Source organism: Nesoenas mayeri, assembly GCF_963082525.1.
Source record: "Nesoenas mayeri genome assembly, chromosome: 4".
NCBI classification, from domain to species: Eukaryota; Metazoa; Chordata; class Aves; order Columbiformes; family Columbidae; genus Nesoenas; species Nesoenas mayeri.
Window position 1 is genome coordinate 22,705,907 of NC_137540.1, and position 20,051 is coordinate 22,725,957.

The 20,051-nt window shown below is 34.6% G+C and overlaps 1 protein-coding gene across 1 annotated transcript in view; it reads right to left on the reverse strand.

The window, feature by feature from the left end:
• Nucleotides 1–20,051, reverse strand: part of LRBA (LPS responsive beige-like anchor protein) — a gene marked incomplete at both ends in the record, with an annotated part of 409,769 nt that overhangs the window by 82,040 nt on the left and 307,678 nt on the right. Inside the window, one exon of the mRNA XM_080343895.1 lies at nucleotides 13,359–13,511. Coding sequence (XP_080200021.1) covers nucleotides 13,359–13,511 — 153 coding nt within the window. The remainder of the gene's footprint in view (nucleotides 1–13,358; nucleotides 13,512–20,051) is intronic.

The following is a 20,051-nucleotide window of genomic DNA, read 5'->3' on the forward strand; positions in this document are numbered from 1 at the left end:
AAAGGGGGAATCTGTCAGTCAAAGATTTGTGATTAAGAAAGAAGCATCCGTCTCTAGGAAACCCTGTGGCTCACTGCAGGGAATACCAATGGAATAAATTTCTTACCTTCCTCCTACACTGGAACTTACTCTTGTTAGGGGAGTGAGAAAACTGACATATAACAGAGATGGCCATCTGGCAGACCACAGCAAGACCCAGCTTGCCAGGCTGTTTTATCTGATCCTCTTGCCTGCCTGCCCATCATCAGATCAACCAAATTAGGATAATGTCTCTATATGCTGCAGCAGAAAGGTGTATAAATCAAATCAAAAGCAGCAGGATTTACAGTTTCAGATATAAAACTGAGCTAATACAACCATGTTGATGTAGCCAGAAATAAAATTGACTCCTGAGTACATTTACTCATTTCTGGTGCACAGCCCAGCTCGCAACAGTCTTCTACATATGCACAATATCAAAGTGGTAGCTAAAACAACACAAGTCAGCACACTACTTGCACCTCAGGTACAAGGGCCTGTAAGTGGGTCATAATCAGGTTAGATGACATGTCACATGGAGGAATCTCAAGGCAAAGAAAAATCTTCCATTAAGTGGCTTACGACAATAAAATATGAACCTCTCACTATATTTGGGAGAATCATCTGCACTTGAAATAATTAATCTGAATATTTCTCTCTTCTAAATTTATTCTAAACTACTAATGCATGCAGGGCAAACTGCAATGGGGACAGAGTTCAGTAAACAGAGAAGAACATCATCTGCTAAAAATCTGAGAATGGCCTGGATCTGTACACACTAGCAGTAAAGCTAGGCTTAAAAAAAGCTCTGGATATGAGCTATGTTTGTATGGAGCTTTGGAATGGATTTTAATCATAGCTTATTTCTGGTGTATACATGGGCCCAGGGAGTGTCTGCATGATGTGCTTGCATGGGTCTGAAGGGAGGATGCAGACATCCAAGTCCACTGCAGTATGGATACTTCATGTACTTTTAGTATCTTAAAGGTTTAATAAATTAACTGACTATGAACAAAATAGCCCTATCAGAATATGCAGCAAAATTTAATTCTTGGTTTATTTATATTAGTTTAGGCAAAATATTTTAACAACCTACTATCAATATTAAAAACCTAGTATTACAAAGTTATTCTGTGATTTGTTGTGAAAGCAGAGAACACTCCAGCAACTCTTGGAGCATGCCCTCACCATCTTCCACTCCTAATCCTCATTACAAAGTTCTTATTCTGCTTCAGAAAGCAGATGGCAAGAGATAATGTCAGTAACAATTAGGAGGCTTCACTGACCTTAAGGACTCTTCTGATACACACTTGTAATATTTTTTTCAGAGATTTGTAGAAAGAGGATACTTTGCACTATTTTATTATAGGTATACTATTTGGAACATGACTAAAACAATTACACAAGTTTTTGTTTTGTTTTCTCTAAACAATGGAGAATGTTGTATTTTTTATTAATTAAAAAAAAGACATTATAACCGAATCATCCAACATTACTTTCATTCTACACATTGCAAAACTAAAACCACTTGTGCTTCCTAATATTTTTAATCAAATTCCTCTAAACTACTTGCATACTGCTGAGCCTTTCATGTTTTTATGAGCCCAGTTCAACTCTCCCTGCAAACAACTTGGATTGGATCCAAAACTACTTCTTAAACTGTGACTTAGAGAAATTCTACCCATTTGGACAAGGACAAATGCAAAAAACATCACAATATACACGAGAGTGTATATTATGTTCACTTTTATCTACGCAGAATTTTGTCTTCTTATGACCTACTTGAATGTCAATTACATTATTGCTATTATTAATACCCTTAATCTTGCTTTACAAGCTGTTGCTTTTTATTAACAATACTAGTCTACCTAAATAAAATCCAAAGAAGAAATAAAACTTCAGAATAAAAAGAAAAAAATTACTGAGGGATAGATAGATTTCATCTAATTAATATGTTGGAGATTAATTTGAAACTTCAGTATTTAAGATGGAGAAAAGTACTTCCAAAAGAAAGAAGCCAGGCTAGCTTGGTTCTAGAGCCTTCGAGTTACCTAAACCGTATATTTTTATAGAGATACTGTCCAATATCTGCCTACATAGCAGCTACATTAATGGAAGATATACTGGCCGTCTGCTGCTCGTTAAAGCTCACCTCTGCCAAAAGCTACTTCACCTCAGATCTGCTACAGACAGTAGCAAATGAGGACTCCCTAACATATTTCAGTCAAACTGAACCAACCTAGACAGCTAAAACATTTTTTTTAAACTACTTAAACTAATCTGGAAAGAGTCAGGTGAGCACAAGCACAAGGAATTCTAGCTCTGGTGTTTTTACCAATGGGCCTCTATTTCAGAGAGAACTTTCATGCTTCAAAAGCAGAAGTTATATTGCTTTCAGTTTCTGAGTTAATGGTATTTTTATAATAGCTATCAGAGAATGAAACTAATTAAAACTGGTCTTCTATTGGATTTGGTTCTGCATTTGACTACATACCTAGCAAATTTTACTGGATGCAGTTCAATAGATCAGCAAGTAAGGTACTTTAAGGGGTACCTTGCAACCAGGATGTGCAGACTTTTAACTAATAAAGATTGAGATTAAAAAATACAGCCTAAGAGATTTGGGGTTGCTGGAATTACTTCAAAAAGAGAAACTAGAAAAGACATCCACAGTTCTTGATTATTTAAGGGTGGACCAGTCATCTGACAGAAGGTATCCACTGTCCAGTACATGTATGGACTCAGGTGAGCATGACCTTGATTGTCAAAAGCCTGCATTTGTTTTGCTAAACACATTCTCGTACTTGACTGATGGGCTATAGTTTGGCCTCTCCTGAAACCAAAAGGGCTACACCTGAACTTGCAATTAAAGGGTAACAACTGGCAGATGTGAGGGAATATCTAGCAGGAGGCTGATGCTGAGCAGATGGGCTAGGGTGCAGCAACCTTTTCCATCCATTTCCACTCACTGCTTTTGCAAAAGCACACAACCATCACGAGCCTGCCGCTACGCTCCTCCAGCAGCTGCACGATACTCCCTGCAGAGTGCCGTGCTGCTGGAGCTAAACCAGTATCAGACACACAGCTAATAAGCGCTTGTCTAGCTCCACAAGTCTGCACTGCTGACTGCGGTTTAATGAGATCCCAGCCTTGACAGAGAAAATAGTTCAAGAAGTTTCCACTCTGAAATGTTTGTACCTGCACTGTATTACAGCTAACTATGCTGTTATTTGTGCCAATGCAACCACAAATAGAGCAACATTGTAAATGAGACCACTGAAATACTAACCTAGGTTAGAAACAAGGCTTTTTCATATCATTTTGGTGATCTAGTTTCAAGTACAGCCTTGCAAGCAGTTGTTCCTGAACAAAGACACAGATGGGGAAGCGTGCTGAGGGATAGGAAGAAGAGATGGAGGACTTACCTTAAGTTACATCCCTGCAAGGCCCCTACGTTTTAGAGCTATGTCTTCAGATTTTTCCTTCTACAGTCAGAAAATCTGTTGTACAGGACTAAAGCACTATTAACTTGATATGGTGAAGAAAAAGATAATTCTGTTTATTAGAGCAAGAAGAAATGGGGTAGTATTTCTTTCGTAAAACTCTCACATATTCCTCTAGAGCTTGTCTTAACCGCCAAATGTAAGATCTTGTATTTCATATCACATTTTGTACTGCCTAACAAAGTACATATATTTTTATTTGTAGAAACATCCACAGTCCCTTTCTGGTTCCTGTTGTTACTCTTAATGTTCCTGGGTCTAATGACATGCTCTTTGAAAAATATTACCTTGTAGTAAAATTTAATTTTTCATTTCATGAACCATCTTTAGATCCTTATGTTATGAAATGGAGAATGTAATTTCCTGATGCATCTTCTCAGCATTATTTATTATTTTGTATGCTTTTACTATGCTTTTTCTTATTCTTTTCTCTTCTAGAAAGAAGAAACTCTTTCCTAGTATGTGAGTTCTTCCTACTTCCACATTATTGTCATAAGCTTTCTCTGTACCCCAGATGGTTTCAGCAATGTTACTGTTCCTCGTCTCAGGCTTTCAAATAGTGGAGTCTTGCCAGGGAAAAGCACTGAAAGCAAGGCCTCAGCTGACTCTTTTTGTATCCTTCCATGTAGGGCACAGATGGCCGTGTTTTCTCAACCCCTCCTCTACCTCAGCTGAAGACCACAAATCCTCAGGTTTTTTTTTTCTCCACAGCTCCACATACATAAATATTATCCAAATCTCACTTTCTTTTCCAACACTTAGAATGGAAACTTCTCTACATTCTGACTATATTAGAAATACTTTATTTAGAACAAACTACCTATCGAATTTAAATTTAGCAGCATATTTTCACATTTGATCTACAAATAAACTTTAGGCAACATTGGAACAAATGCACCAGCACCATCTCCTACCAGATCTCTCACCAGGATATTCTGTTGTATGGAAGTCCTGACCATCAGGAGTTCACCCTACAGGAGGAACAAGTTGCAATATTTCTTTGCAAAGCAGCCTCCAATGACAGACTGTAATTCTTAATTAATCAAGTTAGAAGCTGCCATAGCTTTCAAACCTTTTTTCTCCCTTCCCTATACTGAGCCTGTGATGCAATTTTTCCATGGTAATCAAAATTCTTAATACATTTTCAACAATATCCCTCACAATAGCATTTACAGCAAGTGCCCAGGCACAGCATTCAGAGAACAGACAAACAGAAGACAGATTTAGCGAACACCTGTTAAATGGGGCAATGGCTCCAGCACAATTGTTTCCCACTTCATTTCACACAGTAATAACTTTAATGTCCTCCACGGACTCGCTTTCAAACACCAGTTCTACAACATCAAACAACAAAAGAGCTGAAAGCAAATCTGTCTAGATTGCTTCCAATCAACTTTTTTGGATAAAAGCACATTTACTTAGTTTCCTTTATTTTTTTTTACCTGTATCTGCTCAAACTGTCTTATCATTTGGCTTTTTATAATCTTTCTCAACTGCATATAATTCTCCATGTTGTACTTTTTATCTTGGCAATAATAAATTCTCTTACTCTACTGAAAAATCTGCATCTCTCATCACTATCTGGAATGTTCATAGTTTTAGTTTAGGCTTTGTTTCCTGCTGACTGTGCTACATCCAGGCTCTTTTTACTACTTAACCTCTTTTTTGTTTGATTTTGCTCTCACTTAAATCATTTGTACTCTACTTTTTCATTTTTCTCCTGCTCATTTTGGTTAGTCTCAGACTTCACTAAAACAGATGCATTACAGGTAACTATGTAGTGTTGTAATGATTAGCAAAGAATTTAAACGATTTTTAAGATATGGTAGGCTGTTTTTTGTTGTTGTGTTTGGTTTTTATTATTATGAGAGAATTACAACAGAATTATTCAATACCTTGAATTTTCTGAAAGATGAAGAATGGCAAATTTTGACCCCAGGTTCTTTAAATTATTTTTTCCAAAATAGCAAAGACAGACAAACTGCCCAGGAAATCACATTCCATGATTCCATTAAGTCTTCTTTGTTCAGGAAGACTGACACCTATTACACTTTCAGAAATTATTTACATGTAAGCACGTGTGGACTTTTTGTTAATTTTACTCTGCTTGCAACCTTGAAGTCCAGAGTTTAGTTGTATTTTCAATAAAGTAATTTATATGCAGAGTTTAAAGAGATGGCAGGAATCACAAATTAAAACAACAAAAAAAGAAACTATTATTATAGAAAGAACAGATTTTACAAACTCTGTTTTCCCTTCCTATTAATATATCTGATTGGTTATAAATGAGATAATTTTTTTTTGCTAACAAGTGATGATATACCACCTATGTTACTGTTATTGAAAAGGAAAAAAAAAGTTTGTTGACATCATTGCATTTTTCCTTTTTACCATATATTAACTTTGTCCTACAGATGCACCCCTTCAATGAATTCCATCATATATATTATCCAAACCCCATCTTCCAATATTAGTATATTCTGATGTGTTATGAAACTAAAACTGAATGCTTTCAGCATTCTTAAAACAAGTTCTATTCAAAAACATGGCTCAAGTTCACCTTTCATTACCTCCCTCATATTCTTGAATGTATTTATCTTTCCTATAGAGTAGCCTCTTTTACAAATTAAATAAAAATTCTTCCCTCAAAATTAGTATAACAAATTTTCCAACAGAATTGGATCTAAATAAATGTGAATTTCTCACCATATTTCTTAGACAGCAGTTAAATAAAAGTAAGTTATACTTATACACACAGAGTAAATTGAACACACAGAAAAATTAGTTTACTTTTGTTTTTTTCCCAGATTTTCAGAACATTTTCTAATAGGCCATATATCACATTCCCTTAGAAATATTTCTTCTCTACTTTTCAAAAATGTCTTACATTGAACAATTCTTTTATTTTCCCTCTGGAATATCCACAGATTAGGTTTTCATTTGCATTGATTTCTCTTACCTGCAGTTCTTCTGGTACTACTGATGTTATTCTAGACTTATCTTCATATGGGATCTGAATAAGGCATTTAAAAATATGTAACAAAGGTCTGATTTCTCTCCCTTTCTATGGTAATAATCAGATCTGTACGTGATATAATTAAATCAAAGACTGCTTACAAATATCCAGTATATCTTGATTCTAGCTTGCACAAAAGTATTGCTGTGTGAAAGATGACAAAGGTTCTTACTTTTATGAAGTAATTCTAAAATTGCAAAAATCCTGCAGTGACAAACACAGATTATGAAATTGCTATGCATGTAGCCGAATTGGTATGAAAGAAGTGTAATTGGTACAGTATCACAATTACACCAGTAATATCAATTATCTCAGGTTCAAAACAAACTGGTTTATGCTGATGCTGGTATTCTACAGAGACGAACTGAAAGGGGAAAGTAGACAATGACTAGAACTGCACACTGCAGTCAGGAACACACTTTTTGAGAAAAATAATCCAGCTGCTTAATTGACACACCATTCTACATTGCTTCAGCTAAGAGACTTTCTGTGCTCCTCTGCCTGTTAAGTACCTACATGGTACAGCCTCTGTGCTTCTGAGGACTGCTTTGTTTTCACAGATGAGAAAAAAATTATGCATCAAACAATATCAAACTTGTAAATATACGAAGTCCAATATGCCGGACCTTTCACACCTGACTTTGCTGAAGAATAATATTCCTGACAACTTTGTGGATTAGACTGTTAAGTTTCTGATTTTGCTTGATACACAGAACCTTGCCTACTGTACAAACCCTTTTCCATAACCACATCTTGAAATCAATAAAAAAGTATTAGTGTTTTAAGATGCATTCTTAATAACTGTGTAACATATTCGTATTTTAAATGCTTTACACACACGTGGCATAGAAATACAAGTATGTATCAGGAAGAGCAGTTATAGATTACTTTCCAACCTCCTTTTTCTATTATTAATTTATGAAAGGGATTTCTTCTAAAAACTAAAATGTTTGTAGAGTTAGTAGATATCCTCCTTTCAGGAGATGTTGTATGAGTCTTATATTGTATATGGATTGTAATTTCCAAAGAAAAGCTACATGAAATCACAAAACATCAGAAATACAAATGAAAGTAACACTTCAATCACATATATGTTTCCTGAAGTAAAGAGTTTGAAAGAACTAGTATCAAAACTCTCCTCCTTTTTCACCACGATCCATCATCTCTCTTCTAGATGAGCAGGTATCTAACATGCCAACAGAACCACCTAGAAGAGCCTGAGATGAGTGAAGAGTTCACAAATTCCATACACACAGCAGATCACCTCGGATTGCCAGAAGCACCTTCATCATACAGCGTACACAGACAAATTTGACTTCTAGCTTTTTAAGACTGCATCCAATCCTGCTTAAACTAGAATTCTGAAGTATGAACTGCACAGATAACAACTCTGATGTTGCCAGTTAACCCAGTTTTCATTTTAGCCTTTTTCCTGCTCTCGAATGCATTTAAAATATTTAACAAGTAAACTATTACTAGCAATTTCTTACTAGTAACCTGCACTTGTGAGCCTTAATTCATACAGTTTACAGCCACATAATTTTCTACAGCATTTGCTTAACACCTTTGTAAATACACAGCTGTGGAACCAGGAAAAATACCATGGAGAGATTTTTCCAAGATTAATACAAAAAATCAAGTACATTCCAAGTTACAGGCACTGCCTTAACTGTTACTTTAATATTTTTTTTCTGACTGATAGCCATAGTTTTAATAGATTGAAAGTACCATAATGCTCTTGAAACTCACTTTTGATTTTTTTCACCAGTTTACTTTCCATGGACAGGACAGAGAGAAGATTCACAAAAACTGCAGTTGGCAGGGAATATTGCTTTTTCATTGTTTTCTGGTGTAAAGTGCAATAGCTTGTGCTAAAAGCTAATGCACCACATTGACCAATAATGATCCTCTAATTCTCACTGTAGATCTTTCTTACCAACCAGTGGTTCTTAATACTGATTCATTTTGCTCCACTAAAATTTGCATTTGGATGAATGGCTACCTAACTTTCCTCTCCATTTTACTTACTATGCCAGGATAAATTTTGTTTACAGTACCTTTATGTATCTAAGTATTTAATTTTTTTCAGAAAGCATCCTAGCTTCCAATCACTACACTTTCAATTATTTGATAATTGAATTTCAAAACTTTCAATCCAGCACAGTAATTTCATCACTTTTCTAATTTGTCTTACATTTTCCCCAGCATTGGATCAAATGGATAAACCACGAATAACAAAAGGCCTAACTCTACAATAATGCACTAAAAATACTTAAGTTGAGATTTATTGTGGAAAGCTGTCTTGACAGACTTCAACAACTTTATTATCATTGAAGCAATCTAATTCTTAAAAAGCTGAGGCTCATCAAAGCTGTGTGAAATTTGGTTATTATCAATTGATTAATAGTTTTAAATTAATTCTTACCTATTCAGACATCCGGCCTTCAATGACAGGACAAAATAGAACACTTCGCTATTTAGAACAAACAGGACTGCCTTATTGGGATTTTAGCAATTCCTAGTGAGACATATGGAATTTTTCTTTGGGTTGCACCTGATCTTTGAGAATGCTTACTTTCTATTATAAAATTTCTGTCAGCTTTAATGGGATATTTATCTCTAACTCCAAGTGAACTTAAATTTCTAAACCAGAAGGCTATTCTAAAGGAGGGCAGCTAACATAACTAAGACTGTGAATCCAACAGAAGACCCCAGAAAAATCTTTTTGTTACATATCGGATCAAGTTAGCATTCTCCCTTTGCTCACACACTAATAACCCTAACGATACCATAACTCACTTTGAAATAATAAAGTAAGGTTGCAATCTTATTTTGCATTTGGAATTTTTCTGTTTTGTTGAGGGGAGGAATTATAATTTATCTAATTTTAAAGTGTATAGGTTTCTTACTTTTATTAAGTTAATACTATAATTCTTATTACATATATAGAGAGAGTAATGGAACTGTACAATAATATAACCATGTCAACTGCATCTGTGTAAACTGAAAAATATTTTCAGATGTCTTAGCAGTTATGCAATAACATAAGTATAATACAGAGCTTTACAGGTATATAACAATGTTTCAGAATGGTAAAAACTCAGTCACTTCTCCATCAAACTTTAGATTTTCTCAGAGAAAAACATCCTATTCTGCTACACTGATTTGTGCTATTATAAAATATTGTACAATCACAATCTAATATAAAGTACCAACTATATGCATGAGCAATACATGCATTTTACACTTCTTTGTATTGCTTATAATGACATCCTGATGCTATCATTTAGCTCATCATGACATTCCATCAATCAAAACCCAGTTTTAATTATACACCATTCTGCTTTTTCTCTCAAAGGAAACAGAGAAGACACGCAATGATCTATTTCAATTAAAATACATACATTATAGAATTTAAAAAATGGGTTGGGAATCAGTTTTAAATCTGCTATCAGCCTGTCAATTAATGTTCTGAACCCCTGCTATTGACCCAGTACTGTACAAGCTGTTATTATACACTGTCCTACATATCATCTGTTCCCCTTGCTGGTCTGTTCCAGAAAGACAGACAGCTGCAACAGAATATCCCTGTTGAACCTGAGGACCATCTGACTTTAATTGTAGCACACAGCTTGATGTGGGTCTGGTTATGAGAAGCCAAAGTATCACACTGTAATAATCTGGAAAAGCAGAAACCTGCCAACACAAGGCTGCAAACAGGGGCTTGGGCTGTCTGGCTGGCTGACGGGCTGCAGGAAATATGATTAATGAGCAAGGTATAATGATATCAGGAACCCGATTAGCACCACAAAAAGGTCACAGATCAAAGCAGTATGCATTTCATGAGCTCCAATCATTGTATAAGATCTGTGGACTTAAAGAGGTAAACTGAAATGCAAAGGGAAAAAATATCTGTGTGTGATAGCTTACAAAAAGAACACTTAAAGTACTATAATCACTATTTTGTCTGAACCAGGAAGCAGCAAGGAAATATTAATTGAATGAATCAGCCCATGCCACACTGTAGCAAGGTTTTTTTGATAGTATCTGTGAGGAACTGAGCTTTAAGCATTCTTCCTAAACACACCTATTCTACTTTAAAATAAAACTATGATGACTTGATGCTATTGGTATCAAATCCACTATGTATTAAAAAGAAAAAAGTAATTTAATATTTGCATGTAATTTTCTCACTTTTATTCCACTGCAAAACCAGCAGATTACAGAGAGCATCATCCATAGCAGCACGGACAGGGCCACCACCACCACAATAAGGTTAACTATGTCACATAGAAGCGGTTGTTGCAATTCACTGTCATGGAGGTTTAAATCTAATGCTACCAGGCTGACCAAAACTTGATATCTGAATTATAGCAACAGTGTCGGGGACCTACACTATCACGAAAAGGGATGATGTTTGACATACTTTAATAAACCATCACTTGGTAAATTATTTCTTACTTTGGTTATTAACTGTCCAGTTGTGGGATACTTAAAAATTGCATGTTCTTGCAAAAGTTCTTTGTTTTGAAAAACTCTAATTTATGGAAACTTTTGCATGTTCTTTCAATATGCCGTTTAACAAGTGGTACTGCAAACTCGACTTTCACAGCAGAAGTTAGGAAGCTGAGCAGATTACTCACGGTGTCTTTTTGATTAAAATAGTTCAAAAGTCACATACACTAATGAATAATTACTTCAGGAAAAGGTATATGAGAAGGAAACATTAGTTATATTTAGACAATAAATATGATACTTCAGTTTCATAAGAAATGCTGAATAAAATTACGAAAATGATGAAGTAATTTTAATCTTCATCATTCAAATATACAGAGGTTAACATACTGTTTTCAGACTACTTTTTATTTGAATGAAAGTTTTGGATATGTAATGCGCACTTCCTTCATTTTGGAGTGTTCCAAACTGCTTTTTTTCAGGATTTAACAAAATTAAGATGTGCTAATTGTAGATTTATCATGAAAAAAAATACATTCGGAATATGGAACAAGATCATTACTCTCTACATGACAACTTTAAAGGGATTTTACATTTTGTGCCCAAGAGTTTAATTGTAATAATCAAAAAGCAGCTACTTTCTGCTGACAAAGCACTTCATCCTGAGAATATAGCACAAGTGAGAGATATCAAAGAGAGATGCAAGAAAAGCAGACACTAGTACTAAAGGCTTTGCGAAATTATGGAAAGATGAGGGAATGTTAGGTGTCTGAGTGTAGAGATGTGCGAGTGAGAAAAACCTGGCACCAAGGCTAGAAATGAGAAAAAGAAAGTTAAGAGCTAAAATCTTAGAAGAGAAGGAAGCAGGAGATGGAGAATAATTTCACAGTGGGGAAAGCCAGATCCGTAATTAATAGAATGAGAACTATATATTATGCAAAAGCTAAAATACCACCGTGGTGAGAGATCAAGGCTACAGGCTGCCTTTAACAAGTCTGCTTAAGAACACAGCTTTTCATTTCTCAGGTTATCCAGAAATCACCAACACATGCCAAGCTCAAAAGGGTGTCAGGCTACCTCCATAACCTATTACCTATCAGCACAACTGGAAGATCAAAAGTTGTGTTTGAATATGGTTTGCCAAGTAGTCCTGCTAAATGTTAGTGTATTTTATACCTTGTTTAAATAAAATTTGCACATACTTCTATATAAAGTAAAATACTAGATTCAGCATACAAAATTTGCAATTATTGTGGTGCATCCTACAACTGCCTGAAGAAATCTAAGCCAAAAAACATTTCTGAAGACCATGGTATCATCCTACCAGTAAAAGTGCAGCCTAAAGCATTCTGATAACTTATCAGTCACAGATTTCTTCTGATGTGATTGTTCTGCAATGAATATGAGATCTGCTGTTCTGCCAACAACAGAACTTTTCAATCCCCATTTCTATTATAATTTAGGGATACCAGGACACTATTAAGTCTAAGTCTGATATCTGAAAAACTTTTGAGAGTTCCCATGCCTTAATTTAGTATTTCCCAGTTTTGTGACTACCACATAAAAACAGCAGCTTCATTTTCCAGGATTTGTTAAAAAAAAGCTTCTCTAATTTATTTATTTTAGACTGCCAGTGATACAGAATCCTTTCATTTTGAGAAGAGCCTAATGTAATAGGTTTGAGAATGCACTGAAACACCAACAATGATACTGTAGCACCTATTCTGTATTTCATTGCACTGTCCAGAGGGCACAGTGAAGACAGGCAGTGCAAACAACAGGATTTTCCAAAACAGGGAAGAGAAGAGTAATATAGGCTTGATGAATGAAGCAGGCAAAGGAGAATTCAGTTTTATTTTCTTGTAAAAACAGCTCTGAAAAAGATCAATTTAATGGAAGAAATAGAAGAGGTGGGAGAAAATTTTAAACGCAGCTTTCCTTCCTGAGGCATTCACAAATTTTTTGGAGTTAAATAGAGCGTAAAATTGAAAAAAAAAACCCTGAAATTACATTTAGGTAATCAGAGTGACAAATATTTCTATGATTAAGCAAGATTTTTCAAGTCTTCTGTAAAGTGATGATTTTACCGCCTCTTTAGAACTCCAAAAGATGACAAACAAATGGGATAAGATCTCATGCATATTGGGGCTGTGCTCAAACTTTTCTGAGCAATTCTAAAGAATAAGCAATACTATATGCCTTTGTTCTTCCTAAACTTGTAAATCTAACATTTCTTCAGATTATTTCAGCCATAGTCCTATGTAAATTATAAACAGCCATATATTGCAAACAAAGATCCAAACTATTTCAGAAGAATCTTGCAAGACAAATGTTACTTGACAGACAATAGAAGATAGCCATCTTACCAGTCTGTTCATGCGAACAAATTCTTCTGGGGTTTTGGCCCATGGTGGAAGTTCAACATCAGACACAACTGTTCCATCATCCATCACTCCCAGATTGTAATTGTTGCTGTTGACAAATATCTCTGGGAGGTAATAGAATTCAGGAATCAATTCCTGTACATAAATGAAAAACAATGCCATATTATAAATTATGTCAGAGGATGCACTTTGTCATGTTAAAAAAATAATTACTGGAAAAGAGAATATACAAAATCCTCCCACAGACATCTCCCCTTAAAGGAGGAAATCTCCTCCTTCCTACTTTCTAAAATTTAAACTTTTAGAAATCCTAAATCCTTATCATGTTTTTAATATGACAAAGAACTAAGACACAACAGGCTATAAAGAAAAAAAAAGTCAGAACATTGGTTTAAATTGCATATTATCCACAGAGAAACTTATAAAACAGAAGTAATGAACATCACAGGTACAAGTATCTTAAGTGAAAAGCAAGAGGCAACCAAAGATGTTAAGAAGCTGGGGAAAACCACTTCTTTCACATTTTAATACAACCCACATTTTAAATTGTTAATGCACAACTTGCAGTCTATAGTTTGTGTGAAACTAGTGCCATATATATTAATTACAGAGGTGTAAAACCCACTTATATTCTTATTCTCTCTAACATTAAGGGTCTAAGAACTTAATGTTTAGGCTATTATCTAAAGTGGTTCAATATCCAGAAAGAATTTTTTGTAAAGTTTAAAATACCTGGAGTTATACCACATGTTCACAAAAAAAAAGAAAAAAAAAAAAAGTCAAAGCTGAATCAAGCTAATATTTTTCTTTCATGGAAAGGTCATTAACTCAGTTATGTGTCCAGTCTATAATTACAGGGAAGAATCATGCATAATTTCACACACCCACAAAAGAAAAAAGAAGGAAGGAATTTCACATGGTTACAAGGTCTGTGTATGCACTAAATTCCTTGTCAGGATCATCACCACTTTAAGCAAGTGTGCTCTATAGGTCTCTGCTGAATGGGACTAGAACAGGGCATTGAACACCTCTATGGCTGGCCCGCCCCTCACGCTTCTGCAGGCAGAGCTTGCTATACTAAAGAGGGTTGAGACAAGCACATATAGCAAAGTCTTATGAGAAAAACCAAGTAATGCTGATAGCTAAACAAAGAATTCTTAAAGCAGAAAATGGCAGCTTCTACTGCAGAATTGAACATGCCAGGAAGTAACATTAAGCTCAAAATCATAAGGATTTTATCCCAGATAAGAGGAGTGTTACCATGTTTTACAAACAGACATGCAACTTTGTAAATTGTCATTTATTTTGTTAAATATGAAGAAGCATATACATAAACATATCTAAGTTAATGTGATTAGAACCTTATTTACACACTGCTATAAATGACTGCAAAATACTAGCATAACACTTAATAGAAAAAGCCTATTAAGATATAACATATATTTCTGCCCTTAATATATTTAAAAGGTGATTTATTTTTTTTTGTGGAACTTGACACTGAGACTTAAATACACCAAATAAACCTCACAATTTGATGGGTTTAGAAAAACTGAGCCATTAAATTTGAGAATTTACTTCCTTTGTAAAGAAAGGATCAATATGTCTAATTGCTTCAGGAAGTGTATTTTGTAGCAAATGACTGGTGTAAAATTGGTGTTCCACACAGCAAGTGCAAAGTGCTTAAAAAGTAAAAAAAAAAAAACAAAAACAAAAAAAAAAAAAAAAAAAAACAACCAGACTGCCCCACTGGCTTTGTCTACAGTGGGTGCAGCATGTAGCTATGTCAGAAGCTCAGCAGATCAAAACCCAGTCTTGCCATGGGTCAATGGATGAGTGGTCTCCCAGATAGCCCCTCAGGGCCAGCTATGGCATGAGCAGCTTTCCAAATGGCCGAGTGCAACAGGGAGGTCATCGGATTGCAGACAAGGTCAATCCGAAGTAGCCAGGGCAAAGACAGGAAAGATGAAGCAGGAATTAAGTGATTATCACCTCCATCCTTGTGTGAAACATTGCTTGGCTTTGAATTGTACATCTTTTTGTTTACAGTCACCTTAATTAACTACACAGGGTAAAAACAGGCTTCTGTACCAAATGCTTGACAAGTACTTGATAAAAAGAGGTTTGAAACTATTTAATGGGATAAGCGAAAGAACAAGAACTAGCAAGGATGAAGGTTTGTGAAAAAGAAAGTACTCTGAAGTTTCCCTAGTTTTTATCATAACAGATAGAAACGAACAAAGAAAAAGCAGAGACACTGGGCTATTAATTTGATAACAGCATGCACCACAAATATGAAACCACACCATGATTCTGAATACTTAAAACATAAGCTCATTACATATGTTACTGATGTTTTTATTTTTATACATCTGTACAGCAATTCATTAATTTCTTTCAAGATCAGAAAACATTTGGCTTACTAGAACACATATTGTTTTCATTAGATTACAGAAAACAATATGCTGCCTGGAAACTTAAAAATTATGAGTAACTTCTGTTAGTCTATTAGAAATTTTTCATAAAACATTATTTCATTACTACAGAAATGAGTTTTTCATCGTCACCATAATGATACATTTTTACAAAAGGAGCTTCTTTTTTATTTGATTTGCTTATCTTGGCCATGTGCTGGCATTTATGCATGGGAAAAGGGATGGCAAACAGATACACTGTGCCATTCTAATTGAGTAGTATTTGGTGCCAATTTTCAATGGCTTTATACCAGTGAAAATGACATTAGCTAAAGGCCAACAGTTTTTCTAAACCAGTGAATAAACCTAAGAATAAAATATTTACATTTTTATCATGTTTACAAATATTCTTCATGTATTTGGTAACTGCAATCCTTAACAGTCCTTCTCAACTCCGTGGGGTTTTTTCCTTTTTTCTTCACATTTTCACATCAAATGCATAGCTTGACACTAAGACAGCAGATGCTTATTCATGTGTTTAACACCATTAATAATGGAAATTTCAGACACCTGAGAATGTTAAAAAGATTAAATAATGCATTTTTGCTTGTTTTTAGTGGGGGGGCAGGGAAGAAGGAGTTGTGGTTTCACACAAATACAACATGAAGATGCCAGACTGAAGGACCATTTAGTATCTCACCTGTAACAGTGACAAGGACTGCAAGACTAACACAGGGAAAATACAATCTTTCCACCAACAGTCTGTCAGCTTCTTACAGTTAAATGGTTTTGAACTAACCTGTGCTTTTGATTTTTAAAATAATTAAGCATAGGTTCCACACTGTAATTTCATCTACAAAGGCTTTTCCTTTGGCTATTCTAAAACTGCTTCCCAACTGTTCCAGTGGATGGTTCTAGTTCCCATATTGTGAAAACAGTAAATATTAATTCTTTACTCACTCTTCTATATTCCATTCGGGGTACTACAGACCTATATCACCTTATCAGTGTTCTTGTTTGGCAGGCTAAAGGATTCTCGTCAATTTAGATTTGTTCCCTCTGGAGATTTTCCTTTCTGACTAATCATTTTGATTACCTTCATACTTTTTCAAATTCTACTGGATCCCTTCTGAAATGTTACGCACTCAGCACATGTATAGAAATGGCAGAATTGTCCCACATTTCTTTCATTTATATGATTTCACAGAAAATGAAAACATCTGTATGATTTGTTGAAGCTCTTGCTCTAGCACAATTGTGTTGAAAATTAGTTTCAGAAATTCCTCTCTGGGAATTTACCAGTTTTACAGCGTATAGAGAGATATCCTAATGATGAGCAACACTTCACTCCTCCTGCCATGTTTTTGATTTCATTACAACTGATGAAGGAATTCATGGTGGATATCAACATGAATCTAGCACACAGTGTTTATACTGGTATATATTTAAAAAAAAAAAAAAAGCAAAGATAAAATCTGTGATATAAGGATTCTTATTAAAATGCTTATAAAATTCTACATATAATTAAAATACAATTTTTCTCTAATGAAAATTGTCCTCTATCTTGTGGAAACAAAAATTTGTAAGTAAACTTCACTAAAAAGATTTTTTTTTTTACAAACAAGTAATATCAACAGAATGTCAGTTAACACTGCTAATTTGTTTCCCTGTTTGCCACCATGCATAAAAAGCTATAAAAGATACTTAGTTTCTTTAATATAATGAAATGTTCTTTTATTTTCTTTAGAAAATAATTGATGCATTTTGAAGCAGAGTTATGTGATCTGCAAAGGTGTCTAGAAAAAGATTCCCTAACCATATTAAAATGTTTATAAGAAACCAGATTTTCAAACCAAATTGACAACCATGATAAGCAATATTAATCCTATATGCAACCTGTCAAATAGAGTAACAAAAATGCCTATTAGAAGTCTAGCTTTTTATTCATATTGCCGCAATTTATTTTTCCTGTTAGGGGACTTAAATGGCATTCAAAAATGTATACTAAAATATTAAATTCATTCAAATTTCATTTTTTTCATCACACTTCAATGTATATTTTCATGACTGTAGGAAAGTATAATTTCTAAGTACCCATGAGTTTCTCTCCATCTGCTGTATAAGTGTTATTTCTCACGGAACTACGAAATTGCCTCAAGACATTGCCTGAAGTTCTCCCAACTTGTAAGAAAAATTCTTCAGAAGGTTTCCATTGAAATTATTTAAATTAATTTTGTCAATGTCCAATCATCCTATTGACATTCTAAGAAATTATATTTCAAATATTTCATAGTTCAAGAAAAATATTAAAATATTCTGTAATTTACAATGAAGCAAAGAAAATTATAAAAATCAAGATGATTATTTGGTAGATTAATGAAATATACTATAATTAGTAGTTGATTCGTTATCAAGCAATAAGTAGTTTTTACTAAGTCAATATTTTATTGCATTAAAAAAATGTATCTTTAAAGCACTCACTAACACTAACTCCTGTTAGTCAATACATGAATTATATATACACAAAAGTATTTTTCTTTTAAGTAAGGATATGTATAAAAGTATGCAATAGCATTTGTTGACTATATTTAGACACTATGTAATATATAGATATAGTTCAGGTTAACTTGACAGAGAAAGAGGAAAAAAGTTGTACATATAACTGCATTCCTTCCCTCCATTCTTAAAAAAAAAAAACCAAAAACTGACGGCAAAATGACTATATTGAATCATAAAAAGGTCTGGATGAAATCTTGAAAGGTCATCTTGTCCACCTTTCCATTCACAGGCAATTGTAATCAGGCATTCTTGAAAGATGTTTTGCTGTCTTGTTCTTTTAAAAATTTCAATTATGGGAATCCTATGACTTTCTAGCATTCATCTGTTCACACCACAAGGAGGTCCTTCCTAACATCTAGTCTTTTTTTTTTTTTTCTGCAGCTGGAGCCCACTCCTTTTTCTATTCAGACTGAATAGAAGCAGCAGTGGCCCTTCTTCACATGTATGAATGTGTAGGAGCAGCTTTTACCTCAGAGATAGCAAGATCCATCCCCACCAGCACTTTCTGACCATTATTCCCCTCCTGCACTAAGGACAGCTTGCCCAATGCCAGCACCAAGCCTGGGACAGCAGCACACTGGAACAAGAAGTATACAGCAGAATTCGTCTTCATATAAGCAAGAAACTCTTTACAGTAATAATAATTGTTCATGGGAACAACCTCCACATGGATGTGGTAGAGTCTCCATCACCGGAGGTTTTCAAGATGGGGTTGGACAGGGTGCTAGCAAATGTCATCTAGGCTCCCTTTCCCACAAAAGGTTGGACCAGATGAACTTTCAACATCACTTCAGCCTGAGCTGTTCTATTATTCCCTGAAATGGAGTGTTCTGTGCCTGGCAGTCAAAATCCCCAGCAAAGCAAAAGCATTACAACTGCCACGGCCAAAGCACTTCACAATTCTGTCCTTGTTCTTCTTTTCTCCAAAGTAAACAACCTAAACCGTTCAACTTTACATCATTGGTCTCACTTTCTATACTTCTGGTCATTCTCCTTTGGCCTTGATCAAATTTGTCCATAACTTACTTGAAGTTCATTATTTCAACAGCTCACAAAAAGTTTGGAACAGATAGTAGAAGTATTTGTTTTGTTTTCAATACAATTACGGCTGGGTACAAAAGAAATAGACCACAGATATTAGATGGAACTTTCTGATCCACATGCCCAGATGTCTGTATTTTTAACTACTGCAGTTCCCGCAGATTACCATACACAGACCTGACTGAATTTACATTTTTTTTTAAAATTTTTTTAATTTTTTTTTTAAACTTGGAGAAGTATTTTCCTGTTACGGATCTTGGCATGATTTTACAGAAAAACAAATCTTTCATGAAAACCAAAGATCTGCATCCTAAATAAGTTAAAAGTTTAGCTACAGGAGACATACAGTTTATGGTTAAAAATCTAAAAAACTATATATCTACTTCTGAATTTTGCTAGTCATTGCTCTTGGACATCTTTTACCTTGCTAGTAATATGACATGAAAATTCTCTTCTATATTGGTAACGTTGCCAGTTTGGCAGCAATGTTATTCCTTGTAACTTTTGAAATTCCTGTCTATTAGATGGAGAAGTATAAAACAATGCAAAGCATATGTAGAAAAGCTTATCAGGTTACAGGGTGTCTCAGGCATGCTTATGTTATGCAGCCTGTTTCAATAAGCACAAGTTGCCATTTTGCAGAGTTTCAACTTTTTTTTTTTTT